Source organism: Chelonoidis abingdonii, chromosome 5, assembly GCF_003597395.2.
Source record: "Chelonoidis abingdonii isolate Lonesome George chromosome 5, CheloAbing_2.0, whole genome shotgun sequence".
Classification (NCBI taxonomy): Eukaryota; Metazoa; Chordata; order Testudines; family Testudinidae; genus Chelonoidis; species Chelonoidis abingdonii.
The window spans coordinates 91,749,655-91,773,754 of NC_133773.1; the positions used below are offsets into that span (position 1 = coordinate 91,749,655).

Below are 24,100 nucleotides of genomic sequence, written 5' to 3' on the forward strand. Positions count from 1 at the left end.
TACAGGAAGCAGAGGCACTGGACACCTCTGGGGCTGCACAGCCCCTTTCCATGCATGGTCCAGACTGCTCCAGGAGCCCAGGATCAATGTGACCAAGTGCTTCTCTCCCTGGCAGCAGCCATCCAAACCTGCCCATATCTGGGGCTTTCCACAGGAAGTGGGGACTTGTGGGACTGTACGGCAAAAACAAGTGGTCAGTAAATGGCATGACAGTTGCTAACAGCCAAATGCCATTAACACTGAAGTCAATCAGATTGGGTTGGTTCCTAGCAAAAAGTTGCTCAGAACAGAAAATTGTCAGTATCAGAATTGCTAACAGTTGTTATCCATTGTATCGGCCTTAAAAATAGCGTGTTTAATAAGAGCAAAAAACTCACTGCTAAGGGCCAAATGTTGCCTTCAGTTACACCTGCACAATTTCTGTACAAACTGTGGTTAATTTTTCACTTCATGGTATTTTATTAAAAACCTGTACAAACAACTTACAAAAACAAATTTTTAAAAACAACAAATTGAGATATCCTATTTTATTTAAAGTAGCCTCTAAGAAGTTTTGCATAAAAAAAACAAATGTTGGATTAACAATGAGTTCTGTAGAACTAGGAAGATCATTTATACCAGAGTTATTTTCCACAATTATTTTTTTAATTATGTATGCTGCTAGGGCACACAATGGAAAAATGTGTATTTAAAGGTATCACATATTTATTAAGTGCCATAACTTTGTATGGTGCTTTACAGAGATTAAAACCATGACATCTCTCTGGAGGACTTTACAGTGTATAATCACAGTAAATGATGATAATACCAAGAAAAAAGTAAGGAAAGAAGGATCAGGGATTAAGAGAGCTGAGCAGTGATTTTTGTTATCACAATTTAACATTTAAAATTGAGAATAAGACACTTATCCAAAAATAATGGAATGCACAGCACTAGAGAGAATTTATCCAATATCTGAGTCACATACCTTTGTTAACCCTTCATATTTTCCATAATCTGTACTTTTTAGCCACTCCATCAATTTGGCATATCGAAGCAAGTCTCTGTGAAAGGGATGGTGATTGGGTAATGTCAGCTCAATAGAGTGCTGGGCAAGCGTGGAACTTTGGTCATGACCCTTGATAAAAGAAAACATTAAAATAAGTGGAGAAGCAGTGTGTGTAAACATACCACTACAAATACTATCTGACTGGCCTATAAATTATCGCATTGTCAGATAAACAAAAGAAAACAGAAAAGTGAAACTGAAAATTACTTCTTTCACAGGTCACTTATCCTGCAGTGGCCTAGTGACTAGGACACTGGACTGTGACTTGTATCATGGATTTGTCTTCTGCTGTCCCTGTGAATCAGACCAAATTTGGCCAAATTATAAGCTTCAGAAAAATTGTAATTTACACATACTCAGCAGAGACTTGATTGAATTTACCATCTAAACTTACTGAAGTTTCCTATCTGTATTGAGCAACTGAGCAAGCTCCAGCCCTGGGCTACAGGAAGTGAGAAGACTTTCTCTGCAATTGCTGCTCCAGGCCAGACTGGGTCTGGACCAGAACTGAAAAGCAAAAAATTAGGTCTCAATGCTGAAGTCCAGGCAGCATAGAGGAAGCTATCTGGTTTGAAAGCAGAAGGGTAAGAGTCAGATTGGGGGTGTGGGATAATTAGATTGAGGGAAGGAGCGGAGGTAGGGGAGAGAGACTGGCAGGGAGAGGAGACTGAACTGATTAAACAAGGAAAGCAATGGAGGAGGGACTCAATATGAAACAAAGAGCTACAAGGGAAGACAGGAATTATTTGAGCAAGGAGACTGGGACTGAGAACTAGTTAGGTGGGGAAGGAATGAGGTAAGGGAATTGGGGAAACAGACTTGATGAAAAGCCAAGGTGCGAGCAGAGAACAGGACTGGCAAGGCAACGAGGAGTGGGGGTGAGGCAAACACTGAAACTGGATGAAGAGTCTAGTGATAGAAAAATGGGAACTGGGAGCCAGTAAGGGCATGGAATGTGGGAGGAGGAGGACCGGAGGCAGATTGGATGAGGAGCCAGGAAGGGAAGCTGGGACTGACTGGATAAGGAGCTGAGGGGATCGGGGAACTGGACTAGGATGAGAAGCTTGAGTTAGAGAGACTGGGACTGGCTAGGTGAGGATAAAGAGGCTGGGACAAGAAGCCAGGGGTGGGGAAGACGGCAGAGAGACACTTTGTAAAGGATGGGACAGAAGCCATCCAAGCCTAGGGAGAGGTACCGGAACAAGAGTTTGTGCCCATTAGACCACACTCCCCTCCAGAGCCAGGAATGGAACTCAAAATTCTAGTCTCACTATTCCTCTGCTGTCAGCAAATATCTGAAAAACAATGGCAAAATGTCTCATCCCCATCTAGCGTTGGTCCATTTAACAATAATAGATTGTCATCCTCTATCAGTTAGTTACTCCGTTAGCTCAAAAGGCAGAGGTCTATGCGGAAGATCTAAAGGTTCCAGTACAGCTGGGGATTTAGGTGGATGTCATTATGCCACGACAATTTTTTTTTTCAGTTTAGTTTTTTTAAGTCCTGGGAAATTACACACAAAACTACATTAAAACACACACTAAGGATGCAAAGACAAGCATGCAAAGTTAGGAAATGCGAGAATTAAGGTTGCCTGTGCAACCTTAATTCAGCCCCCTTGTGCACCTGAATTATGATACAGACTGTATCATACAATCATATACATTTTTCCACAGGACTCCTGCCTCATTCAGTTCACAAGATAGATGGTGCTCCATTAATAAGTAGCTAGTCAGTGACCCTAGACTTAGACTTTATTTACTGCACAGTACTCAAACACTGCTCTGAAGACAGAATTATTAGTTTCCTCACAGGCTTTTCTACAGCACTCATCACTATACATTATTTTCACAACACTCCTGTGAAATGAGGGGATATTATCTCCATTTTACAAATGGGAAACTGAGGCACAGAAAAATTGTCAAAGTCTCCACTAATTTTAGGTGCCCAATTTGATACACCTGGGACCTGATTTTTCAGAATATATGGCACTATATAGCAGCTAATATGGTCAAAGCACAGTTCCCATTGACTTCAGTTGCAGCTATGAATGCTCAGTACTTTTGCAAACAAACCCCCAGGGTCTCAAATCAAGCACCCAGAGAAAATGAGGAACCTATGAAAAGTCTAGTTTAAGTGACTGTCCAGGATCACACAGGAAACCTGGGGCAAGGACAGAATTCAGTTTCCAAGAGCAGCATTCAACTACCTTAATCATTCTCTCTTTTCCTTCAATCTTCTGCCTCATTCACTACACACCTTTTAACTTCTGCAACAAATGAAACAGACAACTGCCTCCTTTACTACAAAACCCTGATTCATCCCTGGAGCATGGTCCATCTCATACACTGAATGACAGAGGGCCTGTGGAAAAAAATAGTATGCAATCATGTAATTAAAACTGTATCTTAATGCACATGAACAAGGGGGCTGAATTAAGGTGGTACAGGTAACCTTAATTCTGGCATTTCCTAATTTTTGAGCACATGTCTTTGCAACCTTAATAATGTTCTTTAAAAGTCAGGGGTTTTTTGTGTTTAATACAGTGGTCACCAACCGATCAATTGCAATTGACTGGTCCGATCCTGGAGACTCTACCAGTCGATTACAATCTCCAGCCGCTAAAAGTCCAGTGGCACAGCAGGACTACCACTGAGGAAAGCTCCCTGCCTGCCCCAGCCCCAGGCCATTCCCAGAAGCCGCCAGCATGCCTCTGCAGTCCCAGGGGAGAGGCAGGGGTCTCCGTCTACAAGCTGCTCCTGCCTGCAAAGTACTGCCCCCACAGCTCCCGTTGCCTGGGAAAGGGGAACTGTTACCAATGGAAGCTGTGAGGATGTTGGCTGCAGAGGGGCAGTGGCAAGCTGGCCCCTCCCGGTAGCCCCTGAGCCCCCTCCCAGAGCCAGCAACTCATACCCCCTCCTGCACTCCAACTCTTTACGGAGCCCCTCCCCACACTCTGAACCCCTCAGCCCCAGTCTGGAGCCCACACCCCCTCCCAAACCCCAAACCCCTGCCCAGTGAAAGTAAGTGAGGTGGGGGAGAGTGAGCGGGAGTGGGGTGGGAGGGAGAATGGAGTGAGTGGGGTGGGGCTTCAGGGAAGGAGGGGGATAGATCCTGAGTTGCACTTAAATTCAAAAAGTGATCTTGTGCATAAAAAGGTTGGAGACCACTGGTTTAATACAAGTTGAGATGACAAACGCAATTTGGAGTCATAGCAGACTGTATGATTATTAGCTCAATTCAAGGTTATATTTCACAGATTTCATTTTTCAATTTGTTTTAAGTCACTATATGCTATCTTGCACTATGCAGGAGGAAAATTTTCCTCTGGTTCACAACTAATCTATGGGCCAGATCTTTGCCTTCAGATCTGTAACTTTTGTGCTTTTCTGGCAGTGAAGAGGGCACAAAAATGCCCTGGTTAGGCAGATAGTGATTCCTGTGACATAATGGAATTTTCAAGTAGTGTAAAGTCAGCTTAAAGCACTGTCAGCCACTCTCTCCAGATATAGGGGTATTCTTGAGCAGGTAAGAGATGGGATGAGGGTGACCATTTGGCAAGGTGGTCCTAAGATGATGATTTTAGTTTGTGTAGTTTAAAGCAGCCATTAGGCTGCTTTAAGTTACATGGGATGCCAGTTTGGCATCTAAAACACAGAAACAAAAAAGATGACTTAGGGCCATCTTGCCCCATAGCCACTTCCCACGGTACCAAGTACAGTTCAGACACTTGGGAATTAGGCCCAATATATGTAAAAAGTGTGTGGAACTCAAAATATTTGTAGTTTTCAACTGTGATTTAGCCACGGACACCTAATTTAAATTAAGAGACTTAAACCTAGACATTCCATAAACCTTAACTGAAAAATAACCTTAACTAAACACTGCAATCCAAACAATTCAGTGTATTTAAAATGCTTTAGACGAACTAGTCAAACCATGATTTTTTTAAAATTATTATTATTATTTTTATTACAGCCTCCTCTCTCACAATTAGAATGATAAAGAAAACGACATCCAATTTGGGATACAGCATGAGTTAGCAGATTACATTAAAATGATTCCTAGCCTGAGATGATTTTTCTTATTTCTCCCAGCAAAGAGTAAGTTCAAACACTCAGATAAAATTATTTTTTTCTCTAAAACCCAACTGAAACTTTGAAATTTGACTTTACCAAATGCGAATTAGAATTGCAGGAGGCAGGCCACACCTTTGTATAAGCTCAGATGGGCACAGGCCACACTTGGGTCACCCCTGCCGAATGAGGAGAAAGTGTGATCTTTGTGGTGATAGTATGTATGTGTCGTTTGTCTATATTGCTGCATATTTATTTAAAACAAAACAATTAAAAAAAACAGGGATCAGCTAGGCTTGAACAAACAAGAGTAAGTAGATATCAACAGCAGCAATTATCTTCCTATTTGTAAGGGAGTTAACATTGTTAAAAGGTTGTATATTAGTTCAGTAACAGCAAAATATTCTTAATTGCTCTTTGATGCCACCCACCCTTTTTAAGATAGGCTTTTCATAGAAATGCAATATAGAAAACCTCTTAGTCATCTATTTCATCCTCCTACTATGCAGCCTTGTTTCCTACAATATATATTTCAGTTTTTTGTTCAGTCCAGACTCAACTATTGGGGCTTCCATCACTTTTCTTGCAAGACTTCTGTACCATTTCTTGATATTATTGTTAGGACATTCTCAGATATTCAGCCAAAATTTCCTTTGCTTATTTCATCCCATAATTCCAATTCATGCCCCTCTTGTACCACTTCAAAGAATTTCCCTCTCTACTTGGTATTAGCATTCTTCACAAAGTTATAGTTGATCATGTTCACCCTCTAGTCATGATCTAGCAAAGTTAACTTCATTCTACCTATTTTTCCTTCCAAGTCAATCCCTCCATCCTAATTTTTTCTGTTGCTCTACTCCAAATGACATCCAGTTTGTTTAAATTCTAGCATCTAGGGGCCCAGAACCAATAGGGTTTTTTCTCCAAAAATGCCACATAAAAAGGAGTACCACCTCTGGTTCAATGTACTGCCACTAAATATATACATAGCACAAAATTAGGTTTTTTGTCATCCCGTTGCACTGCAAGCTTTTATCAAGTTTGCTGTCCAATGTCCTTAGGCTGTTTCAAAAGAAGAAAGCCCAGCTGATTTATGTTTTCCTTACTAACAGAACCTGAGAACATCCTAAAGTTACAGATAATTTATTAAATAAAATACAAGTTTAGAAAACAAGATTAGAACACAGACAAGTAAATGTTTAGCTATATCAACTGCTGCATGTTAGCAATAGTAATTGCAGACTTTTTGCAAATGCAATGAGCTCTAATGTGGAGTTGCATTTTTCTGTTTAAAATGTCAACAGATTTCTAGAATTTCTTGTTTGAGTCTTTTAAAATAAAAATATACGTGAATTGACTGGTACATAAAACTTTGTAACAAAACAAGCTGCATTATAGTTTAAGGTTAAGATATCTAAGGTTGGATAAATCCACTGGAGTTTATTCTCCCTTTATCATGTCTAAATAAATTCAGCTGACAATATAAATTGATTCTATGTATGAGCAGAAGACTGAACTGCTTCACATTTTCACACTTGCGTTTTCTGGATTCTTAATGAAACAAGGAAAGTGCTTATATGAGAAATTCATATAAATCACACAAGTAGTTCTAAACAAAAGTGCAACTCTCAACAAGATGTTAAAGACAAGAGAAAATTCACCAGTTAAAGACATTTTTCATATATTTAAATAGGCAATTTCTGCATTCAGTTCATCCAACTGCCTAGTAAGACAGTATGCCATTTTATAAGCCAATACCTTTGACACAACAGACTTTTGTACTGTCCAACATGCCACTGTCCAACATGCTAAACTTAAAGTATAATTTGTTGTTGCTGCTGCTACATTTGAAGATGAGAGTTTAAACAAGGGCATATTCCTTTTCAGTCCATCAGCTTTTCCTACTTTAACCTGTAGTGAAATTACTCAATTCTGCTGAATGGGACAACAGATTTTGAGTTTGTACCCTCACAATGTCCTCACTGAAAGATTAAGCAGAAGAAGAAACTGGACTGGTGTCAGCACTTATCCAGGCACAAAATTAGAAATCTTGGTAAAGGTAACACAGAATACAACTAGCTGAGTAAGTTTACTGTTTTTTATATATCCTCCCTCTGAAGTTTCCTCCAGTATGAACCAACAGTACGGTTTAGCTAAGTGATATACCAGATGAATGCAGCCAATATACACCTCTACCCCGATATAACGCTGTCCTCAGGAGCCAAAAACTCTTACTGCATTATAGGTGAAACCGCGTTATATCGAACTTGCTTTGATTCACCAGAGTGCTGCTTTACCGTGTTATAACCAAATTCATGTTATATTGGGGTATAGGTGTATTACATTGTAGTAAGAAGAGCTAACTCAATATTGCATTATTAGGAGCATAAAATTATAAAGGCAAGTTCTCAATAAATCTGCACAAACGCACAACCATCCTTTTACTGCACTGCCCAGCAAATCCAACTTTCCAGCTTCACTAATGAGAATCATTTATGAGAGACAATGAAGTTCAAGCCCTACCTGTTAATTTAGACACACTGATAGATGAAGAAGTGGGGTGCCACAGATTTGTGGGGGGGTTATGTAAGGAAGGGTAAAAAAAATTTAAAAAGAGCAGAAGCTAACAATGACAATTCTAAGCAGATCCAGCAAGTTATTGTTTTACAAAGTAGAGAAATACTTGCCATTACAGGGAGAACCTGCACTGCCAAACGCAATGTCATGTGCACATGGGATTATTCTGCATTACTCTATTTGGAAAAACTCTTCATCTTCTGCAATACCTAGAAGAACTATTAGCAACTCACCCTGCTTTTTCTGTTTGGTGCTGTTTGTACTGGTTATGCACAAACCTTTTCATTTTGTGGCAAATGTAATACAAGTTTTCTTCATGTAACTTGTCACTTCACCGCCTTAGTTATGCTTCAGAGGCCATGTGAATGTTGTCTGTCCACTGACAGACACACAACGCTTGAGTGCTGATAGGAACATTGAAGGAGGAACGCTTATATCCTGCAACTAGTAAAGGCAAGTTTCCGATTTATGAAGCCAAAGTTGCAACTGCTAGTTAGATTTAGCAAGCTTTTAAAAACAAAATAAAATTAGAGAAGCTTGAATCAAACCTGATATACTCACAGAAACCGAAAGATAGTAGGACCTGTTATAGAGCTGAAGAAGGGTCTGAGCAAACTAATTGGAGATAAAATACAGGCATAATAAAAAAAAAAAAAGTGTTGAAACTTGAAAGGTGCTAAAAAAACGCCACACAACCCCACACAATATGAATTCTAAATCATTTGAAACAAGGATCAAAACCACATCAAGACAATTCTACTTGCTGGAAGGTGCATACAAAAAAACCCTGTGGAATTGCAAAAGCAAGAGTTTTTTAGTCCCCTCTGCTTGGAACCAATCCTATAAACACTTTAATCCAACACCTTCTACAAGTCCTCAATTCAAGCCTCCTCCACCCATATGGTAAGATTTTAAAGTTACTTCACTTATAATTTTAGAACAATTCAACTACAGAACTGGGAGTACGCCACTTGCTACACTACAAAAAATATCTAGCTCAAAGTCCTACTGAATTGTGTAGGACTCATCCCTACTACAAATATGATCGTATCAGGCAGCCTATTTACCTTATATCCAACTCCATGCTCATATCATTCCAATTTGTTGCACAGACTGAAATTCAACCATGTTTTGTAACCAAGCTACATGAAGAACTGGAACAGCGGCATAACCATAGATTTGCGAACAATCATAATACAGTTTCCTTGATGCAATTATATCTGTAGTGGAGATGGGCCCTTCTGTGGTAGGGAAGGATCCACCTTTTAATACTCAGTCTGGCTCTCACCGACTATTGCTCTTTGTTGTTTTAGCTATTGAACTTTAAGGCTAAAATAAATTACTACGATTATATCACAAAACTGAACCTTAAGGTACATGTCAAATTTAATATAGATCATTTTGTTCAAAGATGTCTAGAGAGTTATTTCCTTGGCATCTAGTTGTTAGAAGCCATTAGAAATCTCTCCACTTGAATTGAGTATTATGCACACTTATTAGACTATTGGAAATTATGTGGATCAAAAATGTGCTTGGATTTCAGTTAATCACATCAAACTTTATGATGGTTTGTTTTCAAAGCTTTCAAAAAGGCCCATCTAGCTGCAAACATCTGGACTAAAGAAGCGAAGTATCATAAATTACCTGCTGAACGAACACATTGTTCAGATGACTGGCAAGTCTTCGTGCAAATTGTTCACGTAGGTCACTGAACCGCTGTTGTTGCTGTTTGACTGCATAAAGCATATCGTGTCCTAAAAATCACAACAGAAAATATTTTAAGACTTGTATGTTTTTTTGTTAGGAGTGGAAGAAGCTACACAGCAAGATTCCCTATGCGTGGAAAAACTATTTAAAAAACTGAAAGTAGAAATACTTCTGTAATAATGAGTGGTACATTTTCCCTATTTTATTTAATAAAAGCTTTACCTGGTCGAAGAGCTACATTCATACACTGCAAAAGGGCATCAGCTGCATTAGTGCAGGCTTCAATGCCTCGAGAAGATGCCAGATCCCCCTCCTGGAGGGCCTTTATGTGACCTTTTGCCAAATCCATATGATTCTAAAAGATAACATACAAGTACAGTATATGAGCAAAGCACTGGCTAAAAGTTTAGTTTCATGCTATTCTATTGAAAGAAGACTGATATTATAGGACACTTCTAAAAATAGTTACTTCCCAATACAAAAGGTCTCAGATTTCAGGCCACAATTAACATGCTTACAACTAGGAATTCTATCTCCGACAGTAGCTTCACATTATTCGTGTTGCTGAGATGAATTAGGTGGTTGCTTTCTGAGATCTGATCCATTTGCTCCTTTACACTCTGTAGCATTTCCTCATAACTGCTCAGCTTCAGCTCAATTTGATCCACTTCCTTCAGAGCTTCATCCAGCAGCGTCATCAGGATGTTTACTTGTTTCTCAGAAGCCATGATTGATTGAATGTTTGCCTGCAGAGCAAATAGTTAATCACTTTATAGCCTGACTGTGAATAACAATTGTATACTTTTTTTTAAATGGCACACTCATGATTATCAAATACTGTACCTTCCAAAATGTTAGGTTGTTCTAGCTTTCTCCAACTTCAATTTGTTAAAATATTAAGATTTTAAGTGGGTTTTAGCCCAGGAAAGCTTATGTCCAAATAAATTTGTTAGTCTACAAGGCCACAAATACTTCTCATTCTTTTTGCTGATACAGACTAACACGGTTACCACTCTGAAACCTGTGACCACAAAGTAGGTGCCTTAAGCCATGGCAGAGTGTGGAATCCTCTTCTTATAAAAAAATCAGTAAGAATAACGTTTTGCTCTATTTTTCACAGTATTCTAACATTAGTCAGCATGCAAAGGCTGTAGTCACAGAATAATTTTAACACTTTGGTCCCTGTGATGAATATTTTATGATTTTGCCCTACGGAATGCTGGAATTAGGGAAACTGTTTAATTGGCAATACAATCGTGTGCAACACAAATCAACCCCATCCAGGAAAAAACAACTGTCAAGCTTAAGGCAAAAATATAGTTTAGATAGTTAAGAGCTGTCTCTTCTGCAAAAATATTGGAATCACCAAGTTGTTAAGTTCACTATGTGACAAAGCACTGGCAGTTTGTTTGTGTTTGTTTTCAAATAAGTTACTGTCAAAGATCAGTCAGTCCAATTCTGCAGTACTGTGGCATTAATCCAAATCTCCTAGCTGACACTGCTTATCACCCTATCCTAAGGTGAGCGGAATATTCTTTTCAAAGTTAACACCTCTGTTAGTGTCTCATTTTATAGTGTTCTCATTTTATAGAGTGAACTCTTATCACAATTTGCTTATCTTTTTATTAGTCTATTTACATATTTAAGAGTTGGTTTACTAAACATATTCATGGATCTCACTTTTCCTTCATTTGTTTTTTGGGAGATGAAAACATCTTCTAGAATGCCTTCCTTTTCCTTCTCTATCCTTTACCTGAAGTCCATTCAGCTCATTTCAGAAGGCCTGGAAATGGTTTTAAAGTTCTTTAATATAGGTACTAGTGAACATATAATTCTTCTGCACAAAGATAGCAATACATGTATCCAGTTAACTGTAAAATGCACAATACTCTTTAGCCTCTACTTTAGAATGCACTGTACTCGTTCACACAAATATAAAATGTAACAAGTGCATAAAGCAGAAGTCTGTATAAGATTCCAGGATTGTGTGTCTCTGTGTCACTCTGAAGCCAAGAATATCTGTTGAATCAACCTGATAAGATGGAAGCAGCTACAGCATTAAGAGCTCTTTTTGTTTAGAATATGAACAGGTTTAATCATCACTGGGATTCATTGTCTGGTACCATATGATTTAAGTTCTCAGCTATTTTTGGCCTATTTAAAAAAACAAAACAAAAAACCCCACATTTTTGTGTATTACACCTGTGCAACAACACCCGTGCAGTAGCTCGAGCTTTCAGCTACTAGTTAAATTATACTGTCATATGTGCAAAAATGCACTAAACTGAGTTTCACAAGGTGTGCTAATTCGTTATATAATTTAAAAAACAAACAAACAAAAAAAGAAATCCTTACCCCATCTAACACCTGCAGCTCTCTGGACAACTTTTCTGCAAAGGCTTCCGCATTAGAAATGGCATATTCACAGCCTTCCATCATTATTTCAATGTCCTGTTCCTCTCTTGCATTTAACTCTTGATACTCATCCACAGCTTCTTCATCTCCTCCTGCTACACTCTGATTTTCTCCACTTGGAACAGATTCTTATGAGGGGAAGGGGGAAGCCCACAATGAATTCATTTTTGTAATAAAAAAACAGGAAAAAAGTGCTACCATTTTAAATGGAGATAGATAATTCAACCTCCTTTAAACAAAAGTAATTAGATTAGACTAAAAGACAAGGCCACATCAAATACAGGAAAGGAAACACATACAATACAATACAAAAACATACAAGCATGCATGCGGGCTAAGCCCTATATTTACTTCAAAATCTTTTGTAGGGTTTTAGGGATAAGAGCCAAAGCTAAACCTTCACATCAAAGAAAGTTTGGAGAATTTCAGTAACACATCACAAGAGATTCACAATTCATTCCTACCCAATTCCACAAGCAAGTCAAGAAAGCTTCATAGTCACTGCTACTAAAGACTGTTCATACATTTAGCAGATACAGTCAGGATATTACCTATGTAGACTGCTAGACAAAGATCACCAACTACAGATGATATCTCCACCTTAATACTAAAACAAACTGGAGGCGACTTATGAGTTCAAGAAGCAAGGGGACTCACTCTGTTACCCACGATGGAAAGTTAGATAAAGGGTAGTAACTGGCAAGATAGTTAGTGTAAAGGGATTGTTTTTTTGGCAGGGCCACATTCTACTTTCACAATCCTTAATAATAGGTTTCAAACCTCCTATACTGGCCTCTACCAGCCATTAAGTGCCAAGGTTCAGCTAACTGGTAGATGTAAACAATTCCCCCCATCACATCCAGTGGCGCCCACCAAGACAGCTGCCCTCCCACCACCCAAAATCAAGCCACTTATTTAGCATTTAGGAGCCCAACCTTAGGCACTCTTTTGTAAATCTTTCCCTCTACCTCTAAAATATGCTAAGAGTAATTCATAGAAGAAAAAAATTGTTCTATAAATAGAAACTGAATTCACTGAGTAAGAGTGAAGTTGATGCTCAACAGAAATTTCCCACAGGAACAGGAAACAATGACAGAAATGAGGATTATACTTCAAGACATTGATTAAAAAAATCCAGACAAATATTAGCTGAAATCTGCCACAGGTTTCAGTGTTCTTTTGCTGCCACAATAGTAAGCTTATGAAAACAGTTTGGAGAGAGTGATTACAAAAGCATAAAAGACATTCATATAGTCCCATACACCTTCTATCATACACCTGGAACTTGCTTTCCCTAGCCATTTGAAAAGATATTCAATGAATTATTTTAAGAGAACAAAGGCAACTTAATTATAAAAAAAATCGTTACACATAAGAATAAAGGAAAAGGTGTTACGCACCTTCTGCAACTTTAGGTAGTTCTGGAGAATAAAAAGGTGTGAAAAAAGCAGAGGAAAGGAAGCAAAGAATATTAGCTGGGCAGAGTATGAACATCGTGTGTGTGTTTTTTTTAAATGGCAACAAGGTTGAATGTTACATCATAAGATTTGAAAAATTCAAGTTCAACATTAAAAAAGTAGGTTCCCAAGGAGTTGTTTTTAACCTGTAAATACCCTGTAAGTCTAATGACCTGAACTCAAATGTATCTACATGAGTCAATTTAATTGTTTAATACTAGCATATTAAACAATTCTGCCATTTCTGATTAAATCAATCTATGAACTGTCGTAATTTCGCTGCAATTTATACCAGATTCTAGCTATCTAAATGATTTAGCCTTTTACAGTTTTACTCCTGTTGTGATACAGAATAAGTTTACTCCTGTTAGTCTGATACACTGAAGACTGCTCAAAGACCATTGATTAGTCACTACATGCAATTGAATCCTGCGACGGCATTCCAAGATTTATATAAAAGTGTCAGATTACCCTAAACAAATGCAAAAAATGAAGTTTACACACATTTGTATAACATAGTAAGATTTATACAACTGCACAAAGGGAAGTTAAATGCCAGCATGAACAGAGTTCTCCTCTTCTTAGACTTACACATGATCTTTATTGTATTGGGAGTTAGTGAATATCTCAATATTCACTAATTATTCTGTGTCTCCAGCATACAGACTGTTTCATTTGTAGAAAACGTCTTGTTCTATTTGTTATAATAGCGAACCTGCTTTCCCCCAAAACACAGCTTCAAATGAACAAGTATCTTTACCAATAGGGTAGTAAATTTGAATAGATATGGTTCTTAGTATTGAAGTCCATTAATTGAATTAGTTAGTATTCCAAAACCAGACCTTGCATTTGCTTTTTAGACATTTTAGTGAATATATTTTACCACAATGGTGTAAAATGGTAAGTTTTGTTTGTTTAAAAAAAAAAGCCACCATTATTGAATGTTACCTTCCAAAAGCTGGGCACTAACATTCACAAAGTCAATTTTCTTTCTAAGATATCTCTGGTTCAGTTTCCAGATACATGAAATGAAAGTGTTCTTTTCTGCTGTGCTGCTGGCAACCCATTTGTACACTTTGTCGAGATGCAAGTCAAATTCAGGATTTTCCTGCAAAAGACCAGAGAAAACTCATCAGGCTTATCAGTTACAACTGGTTCTCTGAATAGCGGAATGACAGTTTCTAGTGTTTAAAAAAGTGGTCTGATGATGGGACAGATGGAAGCTTTACCGCTGTCAACTATGTGTGGTGTGCTGAGACAGCAGGCATACAAGTGTACTTTGACCAAGGAGAGGCTCAGAGACTTCAGGTAAATATTCCAAAACAGATTGTATGGAGGGTGGAGGGCAGGGGAGGAAGCATAATTCAAACCTTTAGGTAAAGAGATTACAGATTGGCACGAAGAACAAAACCATTTTCTTGAACTAGATCTGGTGACATTCTCATAGGATATGAAGACTCCTGTGACAGATCTTGGAGATTTGTTTACTAGTACACCTCTACCCCAATATAACACGGACCTCAGGAGACAAAAAAAAAAATCTCACTGCGTTATAGGTGAGACTGCATTATATCAAACTTGCTTTGCACCCCCCGTTCCTTGTTTCCTGACTGCCCCCTCCAGAGACCCCCATCCCTAATCACCCCCAGAATCCCACCCCCTACCCAATCCCCCTGTCCCCTGACTGCTCCGACTCCTATCTACCCCCCACCCCCTGACAGGCACTCATCGGCAGCGGCGGGAAGCGGAGCAGCCTGGCCCCAGTCTGCTCCACCCTGCCAACTCCCAGCCACAGCACTCTGCTTCCCGTCGTCAGTGAGCACAGAGAGGCTGGGGAAAGGGTGCCTCCTCGCACTCACCTGCAGTGAGAAGCAGAGCAACGCGGCCCCAGCCTGCTCCGCTCTCCTTGCCCCAGCCCCAGCCGTGTCGCTGGGGGGCAGCTGGGGAAAGGTCCTGCACTCACCTGCAGAGTGGAGCTGGCTGGGACTGGGCTGCTCCACTTCCCACCACCAGTGAGTGTGGGGAGGCTGGGGAAAGGACGCCCTCCGCACTCACCTGCAGTGGAAAGCAGAGCGAAGTGGCCCCAGCCCACTCCATGCTGTCAGCTCCCAGCCGCAGCACTCTGCTTCCCGCTGTAGGTGAGTGCAGAGAGGTTGGGGAAAGGACTCCACCCATACCCACCTGTGGCAGGAAGCGGACCACTGCGGCTGGGAGCTGGTGGAGTGGAGGGGGTTGGGGCCAGGCTGCTCCGCTTTCACTGCTGCTGGTGAGTGCGGGGGGGGAGGGGGGAATCCCTTCCCCTAAGCCCCCTCTGCCAACAACACAGCTGGGGCCAGGGTGAGGAAAGCAGAGCAGGCTGCTCCCGGCTCCCTGCTAATTCCCCAGGCAACTCTGGGACTGTGGGGACCCAAAAGTGCCCTCCCACAATTCCTGCCCCCCAGACCCTCCGGGGAGCCCCTGACTGCCCCAAGACCCTCTGCCCCTATCAAACCCCTCAGCCCTGGCCTGGCCCAGCACCTTTAACACACTGCTCAGAGCAGCATGTCAGAGCTTTATCGTGTTGTATGCGAACCTGCATTCTATTGGGTCGCGTTATATCAGGGTAGAGGTGTACTCTGTCCAAGGTGGTACAATCAAAATGACCTAGGACTTGTCCGTCTTATCTTTCTGACCACCAGAAGCAGCAATGGAACCAGTGGGAAGGCATACAGTTGATCCTTGCCCCAATACAATCGGAATGCATCTGTTACTGCATCTTGAGCAGAACGATGGACATTTTCTGCATTTTAGAGTTTTGTAGTTGCACTCATCGCTGTAAGATTTGAGCAATGGTGGATAGAGAACCAAACAGTTGCATTTATAAAAAAATTGTAAACTAGGGTTTTACTTTTCCATGTAATAAGTCACTTACAAAAAGTAAACAATTTCAATTTTATTATTACATTTATCTTACTGCATCCACCAATGAGAACATTGCCTTAGAATCATAGAATATCAGGGTTGGAAGGGACCTCAGGTGGTCATCTAGTCGAACCCCCTGCCCAAAGCAGGACCAATCCCCAACTAAATCATCTCATTCAGGGCTTTGTCAAGCCTGACCTTAAAAACCTCTAAGGAAGGAGATTCCACCACCTCTCTAGGTCCAGTGCTTCACTACCCTCCTAGCAAAAAAGTTTGTCCTAATATCCAACCAAAGCCTCCACCACTGCAACTTGAGGCCATTACTCCTTCTTTTGTCATCTGCTACCACTGAGAATAGTCTAGATCCATCCTCTTTGGAACGCCCTTTCAGATAGTTGAAAGAAGCTATCAAATCCCCACCCCACATTCTTCTCTTCTGCAGACTAAATAATCCCAGTTCCCTCAGCCTCTCCTCATAAATCATGTGCTCCAGCCCCCAATCTTTTTGTTGCCCTCCAATTTTTCCACATCGTTCTTGTAGCGTGGGACCCAAAACTAGACACAGTACTCCAGATGAGGCCTCACCAATGCCAAATAGAGGGAAATGATCTCATCCCTCGATCTGCTGAAAATGCTCCTACTTATACAGCTCCAAATTAGCCATTAGCCTTCTTGGCAACAAGGGCACAATTCCCAGCTTCCTGTCCACTGTAACCCCTAGGTTCTTTTCTGCAGAACTGCTGCCTAGCTATTCAGTACTCAGTCTGTAGCAGTCCATGGGATTCTCCCGTCCTAAATGCAGGACTCTGCACTTGTCCTTGCTGAACCTCATCAAGTTTCTTTTGGCCCAATCCTCTAATCTATCTAGGTCCCTCTGTATCCTATCCCTACCCTCCAGCATATCTACCACTCCTCACAGTTTAGTGTCATCTGCAAACTTGCTAAAGGGTGCAATCCACACCAGCCTCCAGATCATTAATGACAGTATTAAACAAAACCGGACCGTGGACCAACCCTTGGGGCACTCCACTTGATATCGGCTGCCATCTAGACATGGAGCCATTGATCACTACCCATTGAGCCCGATGATCTAGCCAGCTTTCTATCCACCTTATAATCTAGCCCTTACTACTTTAACTTGCTGGCAAGAATACTGTGGGAGACTGTCTCAAAAAGCTTCGCTAAAGTCAAGAGTCAAGGAATAACACGTCCACTGCTTTCCCCTTATCCACAGAGCCAGTTATCTCATCACAGAAGGCAATTAGGTTAGTCAGGCATGACTTGCCCTTGGTGAATCCATGCTGACTGTTCCTGATCACTTTCCTCTCCTTGAAGCATTTCAAAATTGACTCCTTGAGGACCTGCTCCATGATTTTTCCAGGGACTGAGGTGAGGCCTTGATTAAAAGCTTCTTTTCATTAGCCACTTATATATCCAGCATCAACTGCAGTCAACATAGACTATGGAGTTTAAAATCAAGCTAAGCACTTTAAAATACCCACCCTTTCCTCCAGTGAAAGTTTCATATCCTCTTAACGCTATACATTCTGTGCAAATTAGACTAGCATTTACCACGACATATTACTTGTATTGCTGCTAATGTTTTTCCTACAAGTAATTGGCACATGAAACTGGACATGATGGGAAATGAAATCTTTGTTAGGACTACTTCCCACAAAGCACTATAAAAGAATCTCAGTTGCCTCATCAATATGAGCTGCTAAGTGTGATGAATAATGATATACTATAAAAAGTGTGCGTACACACACAATTTTATGGGTGTTGTGCATTACAGATGATGTGCGATGTGAAAGGCAAGGGTCCTGTGGGAAAAAAATAGTGTGTGATCCTGTAATTAAAACTATTATAATAATGCATTCCCACAAGGGAGCTGAAATAAAGGTGCACAGGCAATGTTAATTCTGGCTTTTCTTAACTTTTGGGTGCTTGACTTTGCAACCATAATGTTTTTTTAATAGTTTTTATAAGCTATTTATAAATAGCTTATAAAGTATGACATACATACAGAAAACACACACACTTCAGAGACATATTAGGTTCCATTGAGTAAACTGCTCTTAAAGAAAAGCCTTGATAGAAATAATAGCTTTAGGGGAACTCTGACCCATAAGGAAGTTATTTCCCTAAATTAAATCTAGATTTTCCTTTTAATTGCACTCTTCTTAAAAGTTACAGCCAACATATGTGTTAAACATATATTACAGGAGTAATAAAGTTAAGTGTATTCACCCTACTCTTGATGGAAATCTTCTACAAGCCAGTAAATCTAAATAACTTTGGATTATTCATACCAACAGGCAGAACATTAAAGGGAAGAAAGAATGAGTAATGTGTGGGCTGGTGTACACGACTGCTTAAGTCAACATAATTTTTGTCACTCAGGGGTGTAAAAAAGACACTCCCCTGAGCGACGTAAGTTAAATTGACTTAAGCGCTGTCCACACCGCCATTATGTTGACAGGAGACATTCTCCCACCGACATAGCTTCCACCTCTTGTGGAGGTGGAGTAATTATGCCAACGAAAGAGTGCTCTCCCATCAGCATAGTGCATCTTCACCAGATGTACTACAGTGGCGCAGCTGTGCCGATATAGTGCTCTAGTGTAGACTTGGTCTGTGTTTTGTCCCCACCACTCCCATCTCCAGTTACACACCAAGTTCTATTAAGTATTTCATACCTCAGAAAAGTTATCTTCTACAGAACAGAGATGAATTTCAGGGCCAAAACCAAGTTACTGTTGTGGGCATGCATAATCTAGGATTTATGAAGAAGCAAAATATTTCAGGGTCATATACTTTTCAACAGATGGGTCAATGTTCTCATTTCTTGTGGATGGCTTATAAAAATGTATCTTATTACCACGTACACTGTTTTAGACAGCTCTAGCTAGGTTCTTATATATTGTTCATCACCACGGTTTCAAAGTGCGTTCTGGTACAAGCATTACTTAAAACCTAGCATGAATGATAAATCAGCAGTAATGCTTTCATTCTACAAAGGTAGTCCATTTCAAGGGGACCTGAATCTGGAGTAAAGATTTTATACAGCACTCAAATTAGGGGAAAAAAAGTAGTAGTTCTCTCACAAGTTCTTGCAAACAAGCCAAGCTCTACCTATCTGAGATGCATCTGACAGACTATGTAGAATAGATATTGAGAATACTATTGATAGACATTGAGAATACTCTGCTGGCTTCTCAGGGTTAGCTCCCCCTCACTGGAGTTCAGATACAACCTTGGGCAAGACAGATTAGGATACAAGCAAAATAGACATATGGCTGCCGTCCCAGCTTCCAACTCTCATGTGACGTTAGAATCCAAACTTTGCGTATCTCACAGTTAACAAGTTAACTTGGACTCGAAAGAGCTCTGAATGAAAAACTTTTGAAGTCTCTATATAGTTAGGGATACATTCTAAACACAGGTCACACAAGCATGAATACATACTTTAACAGCATCTTTGGCATCAACAACAGCAAGATCTCGAAGCGCCCACGCTGTCTGTCTTTTGTAGAAATCTCCTTTATCAGATTTCTTCACCTTGACCACATTTACTTGCACCGGACGTTCTGTTGTCACTGTTAAGTACAGAATTACTTTCAGCAATGAGCAGACGCTATTTTAACCAGTAGCAACATCAACTTCCCATCTACATTTGAATCTATGATTCTGACCAGATTTTCCCCTTCAGATAGTGAGCTTAAAGTTTCCATACGTTGTAAACGGATCCCTCCAGACACAGGCTTCATTTTTGATATCAGACTCATATGTATCACTGCATAACTTCTAAAATCAGCTACAGTGCTATGTAGGCATTTGTTCCTCATTTGTTTTTTTATAGTAGCCCTAAAATGAAGTGGTGAGTTTAAAGAGCAAAGTTGCATCTATAATGTAAAACAGAACCAAGGACTGACACAATCTAATTAAACTCCCCACAAAATATGGGCTTGACATAATATATTATTGTTATTATTCATTTGTATGATCATAGCACCTACGAGCCCCAGTTATGGACCAGGACCTCATTGCACTATGTGCTCTACAAACACAGACCAAAAAGATAGTCCCTGCCCTAAAGAGCTTACAACATAGGTACAGTAAGTCCTCACTTAAAGTCGCCATGGTTAACGTTGTTTCGTTGCTGATCAATTAGGAAACATGCGTATATAAAGTTGTGCAATGCTCTCTTATAACATTGTTTGGCAGCTGCCTGATTTGTCCACTGCTTGCAGGAAGAGCAGCCCGTTGCAGCTCACTGGTGGGGATTTGGAACCAGGGTGGACCGGCAGCCCCCCTATCAGCTCCCCTCTCCCCTAAGGTCCCTGTGAGGCAGCTGCAGAGCAGGCTACCAACAGTCAGCAGTTCAGCTGTTCCTCCCCCCACTGCCATGTGCTGCTCCTGCCCTCTGCCTTGGAGCTGCTCCTGGGAGCCTCCTACTTACTGTGCAGGGGGAAGGGAAGGGGCTAATGTCAAGGTGTTCTCCCTCCCCCCACTTACTACTTTTCCATATAGAGCAGAAGTGGGAACAGGACGGGGCTCAGGACGGAGAGAGCTTGCTGGTCGTAGCTGCTGTCTCAACTTCCTGATTTTTTTTAAAGGCAATGTACTTAGAGTGGGGTCACTATACTTAAACGGGAAATACACATCTCTCTCGCTCCCACACACAGGGTGTGTGTGTCTGTCTGCCATGCTGTCTCCCCTCCCTCCATTCGTGCTGCCTTGTAGAGTGGGAGGCTGCATTAACAACATGTTAACCCTTGAGGGCTCAGCCGAATACTAGTTCATCATTTAGCAGTAAGGCATTCCCTGGGAAATATCCCACTCTCTGACTTCACCACCTCAATCAAGTTTCACGATCATCGTTGCTGTGTACAGTACTAAATTGTTTGTTTAAAACTTATACTGTGTGTATACATATTTTTTGGTCTGGTGAAAAAAATTTCCCTGGAACCTAACACCCCACCTCCTTTACATTAATTCTTATGGGGAATATGGATTCGCTTAACATCATTTCGCTTACTGTCTCATTTTTCAGGAACATAACTACAACGTTAAGCGAGGAGTTAATGTAGCCCAGGGGTCGGCAACCTTTCAGAAGCAGTGTGCCAAGTCTTCATTTATTCGCTCTAATTTAAGGTTTTTAGAAGGTCTCTTTCTACGTGTCTTTAATATATAACTAAACTATTGTTGTATTAAAGTAAATAAGGTTTTTAAAATGTTTGAGAAGCTTCATTTAAAATTAAATTAAAATGCAGAGCCCCCCCAGACCAGTGGCCAGGACCCAGGCAGTATGAGTGCCACTGAAAAACTGCTTGCATGCTGGCTTTGGCACATGTGTCATAGGTTGCCTACCCCTGCTGTAGCCCAAGCAGTATCCACAGTTACATTATCGCAGGATTGGGGTGGAACACAGAGTTAATATATAAATCAATCACTGGAGAATCAGGTTTGAATATAAAATTGTCCTCTCTGGTTAGGGTTATTATGGGGCAGGAGGAGGGGTCAAATGGGGGGGTTGGGTTTTTGTTTGCAAGGGTTCTGAGTTAGGCCAAATTGACACTAATTTGCCAAAAGTCTCTACTGCTTGGAAGGCCTGCAACTAAACTCAGAAACAAAGGACCAAAGTACAAAGCACAAAAAGAGAGCACTCACATTTCCCTGGAGCTCCCTTCCCCCGCTTCTAATCAGTACACCCCAGCCTCTCTCCCTTCCCTTTGATAGTAACCAACATTATTTAAGGTGCTGAGCCTAAACAGCTATGCTGCACTTAAATAATTCCAAGTCAGTAATGCTATTCTTACCTGCGTCTAAACCACAGCGGGGAATTAAACCCTAAACCCTCAGGTCACTGGCTGGCTTGACAAGCCCTCCTTTTAAGGACATACATGGAGCAGGGTCCAGCATGGCTTTAACAGTAAAGCTTTTTTTGTTATGAAAACAGGACTAATTTATTTTCACTCTATAACATAACTGACTCCATCCATTTATAATAAATGGAAGTACATGTTCTCTATATAGGAGAGGAACAGGCTGAGACATGAAAAGCAGTTGCCACTTAAAGAAATTAAGTATAGTAAAATGAAAAGTTATATTTAAAGTGAAAAATACTCAAAGACAATGAAAATAAATACCTTGCTGTGTCTCTCAATCAACATACATACCTGTGGCACACAAAAAGCAATTTCTCTTTTTTTTGCCTGCTTTGCACACATTCACAATGCTCAATAAACGTTCATCATTTGGAGTGAAAATATCCCTCTGTAAGGCATGCTTGATTGCAGTCATTTTCTCTCAGCTGAAAAACAAGTTTAAAAAAGTCATGTTGAGTATAATACAATGTTCAAGCACATTTATGAACTGGTTAAATACCGAAAAGAACAGTTACTGGTATTTTCTTGAGGGTAACTGTGGTTCAAGAGGTTGTCAACTACGTGGATCCGCTCTATATGTGTGAGCGCCTCATGCATATATCAGAATCTTTGAACAGTGCTGCCCATTGAGCTATGTCTGCACTGTGCATGTCTTTGTGCCCCCACCTACCAAGGGCATAAAGGCAGAGCTGCCTCAACTGTCCCTCAGTTCCTTCACTAATTCAGAAACCCAGATAAAGGGGGTGCCAAAAAAGTGGGAATGGAGGATGACTTATGAATGAAAAGATCCCAAAGAACTGTAGCCATTATAGAAGGTCAGCAACTATTCTCTCTTCTTCGAGTATTTATCATGAAAGTAATAAACAGTGCCCCAATTTGAATGGTGGGATTGAAGATTCCTAACTACTTCTACTAAACAGTGATTGTAAATATACCCCTACCATATTTGGCATCTGATTTTACAGCCAGGTCAAGGGCATAGGATTTAACAAAAGGGGATTGCTCCACAGAGCAGTCTTGCTGATCTCAGATATGGGGAATACTTCTAAAGCATGCAGAGAAGGCAGCCTGTGCTCTTTGATTGCTGGTACACCTCTTCCTACAAACACATGATTGAAATACACTGGGTAATCCATTTAGGTATTCTCTTGGAAAAAATGGCCTGCCCCTTTGAAATGCTACTTATGGCAGTAAAAAACCTGTCTAAAGGGCTTTGTTCTAACAAAACATAACAAAGCCCTTGAAACTTTCAAGGTGTGGAGAGATTATTTTTCCCCAGTGGAGAAGAATGAGATTTTGGAAAGAAAAAGAGATTAACGGATTATTCCTAAAATTGTGTCAGATTTGGGATGAGGTCTCCACACCACCTTATCTCTATGGAATATTGTATGAGGGTTAGTGATGCCAGCTTGTTAGTTCGCTGAGCCTTCTAGCTGATGTAATAGCAACAAAGTGGTGCAAAATCTTGAGCCCTGCTAGACTCTTCACTAGACCTAGATGCCCAGTGACAGAATAATCCACCTTCATCAAGCTCAGAAATCAGAGCCTTTCCTTCTGGACAAAGATTTGACCACAAGAATCCACAAGTTTATCACTTCCAGAATGATTACTCCTGGGGGAATTCTGCATCACTGCGTGTGTGCAGAATTCATGTCCCCTGTCGATTTCTTTACTTCCCTGCAGAAAAATGACTTCTGATGGGGAAGCAAAGGGAAGCCTTGAGAGTGATCATGTCTCCCTCCCCAGCAGCACAGGTAGGTCAGTTTGGGCACCTGGAGAAGCCAGCTGAGACATAAATCACCACTGGGGGGGAGGGGAGGCTGGGCAGTCTTGTGTGTGGCCATGTCTACACGACGCCTTAAATTCGAATTAAACGGCGTTAATTCGAATTTATGGTGCACCCATCCACACGACGCAGCCCTCTAATTCGAATTAAAGGGCTATTTAAATCAATTTTAGTACTCCTTCTAAACCACAGGAGTAACCCTAAAATCGATTTTACTAATTCGAATTTAGTGCAGTGTGGAC

General features: G+C 40.6%; 1 protein-coding gene across 7 annotated transcripts in view; it reads right to left on the reverse strand.

The window, feature by feature from the left end:
* The window catches only part of EXOC1 (exocyst complex component 1), a 66,177-nt gene that overhangs the window by 35,342 nt on the left and 6,735 nt on the right, over nucleotides 1-24,100 (reverse strand). For 3 of the 7 annotated variants that reach the window (XR_012655972.1, XM_032782883.2, XM_032782866.2), the window contains exons 2-9: nucleotides 22,364-22,497; nucleotides 19,650-19,780; nucleotides 14,229-14,388; nucleotides 11,764-11,951; nucleotides 9,927-10,154; nucleotides 9,631-9,763; nucleotides 9,346-9,455; nucleotides 968-1,117 (exon numbers count right to left, since the gene is read on the reverse strand). Coding sequence is in view for 6 of the 7 variants with exons in the window: in XM_032782883.2 (XP_032638774.1) it covers nucleotides 968-1,117; nucleotides 9,346-9,455; nucleotides 9,631-9,763; nucleotides 9,927-10,154; nucleotides 11,764-11,951; nucleotides 14,229-14,388; nucleotides 19,650-19,780; nucleotides 22,364-22,487 (1,224 nt within the window). In the remaining variant the exon portion in view is untranslated. Of the gene's footprint in view, nucleotides 1-967; nucleotides 1,118-8,262; nucleotides 8,317-9,345; nucleotides 9,456-9,630; nucleotides 9,764-9,926; nucleotides 10,155-11,763; nucleotides 11,952-13,223; nucleotides 13,245-14,228; nucleotides 14,389-19,649; nucleotides 19,781-22,363; nucleotides 22,498-24,100 lie in introns of all 7 variants that reach the window. The other 4 variants (XM_032782837.2, XM_075066437.1, XM_032782828.2 and 1 more) reach the window with 3 other exon arrangements.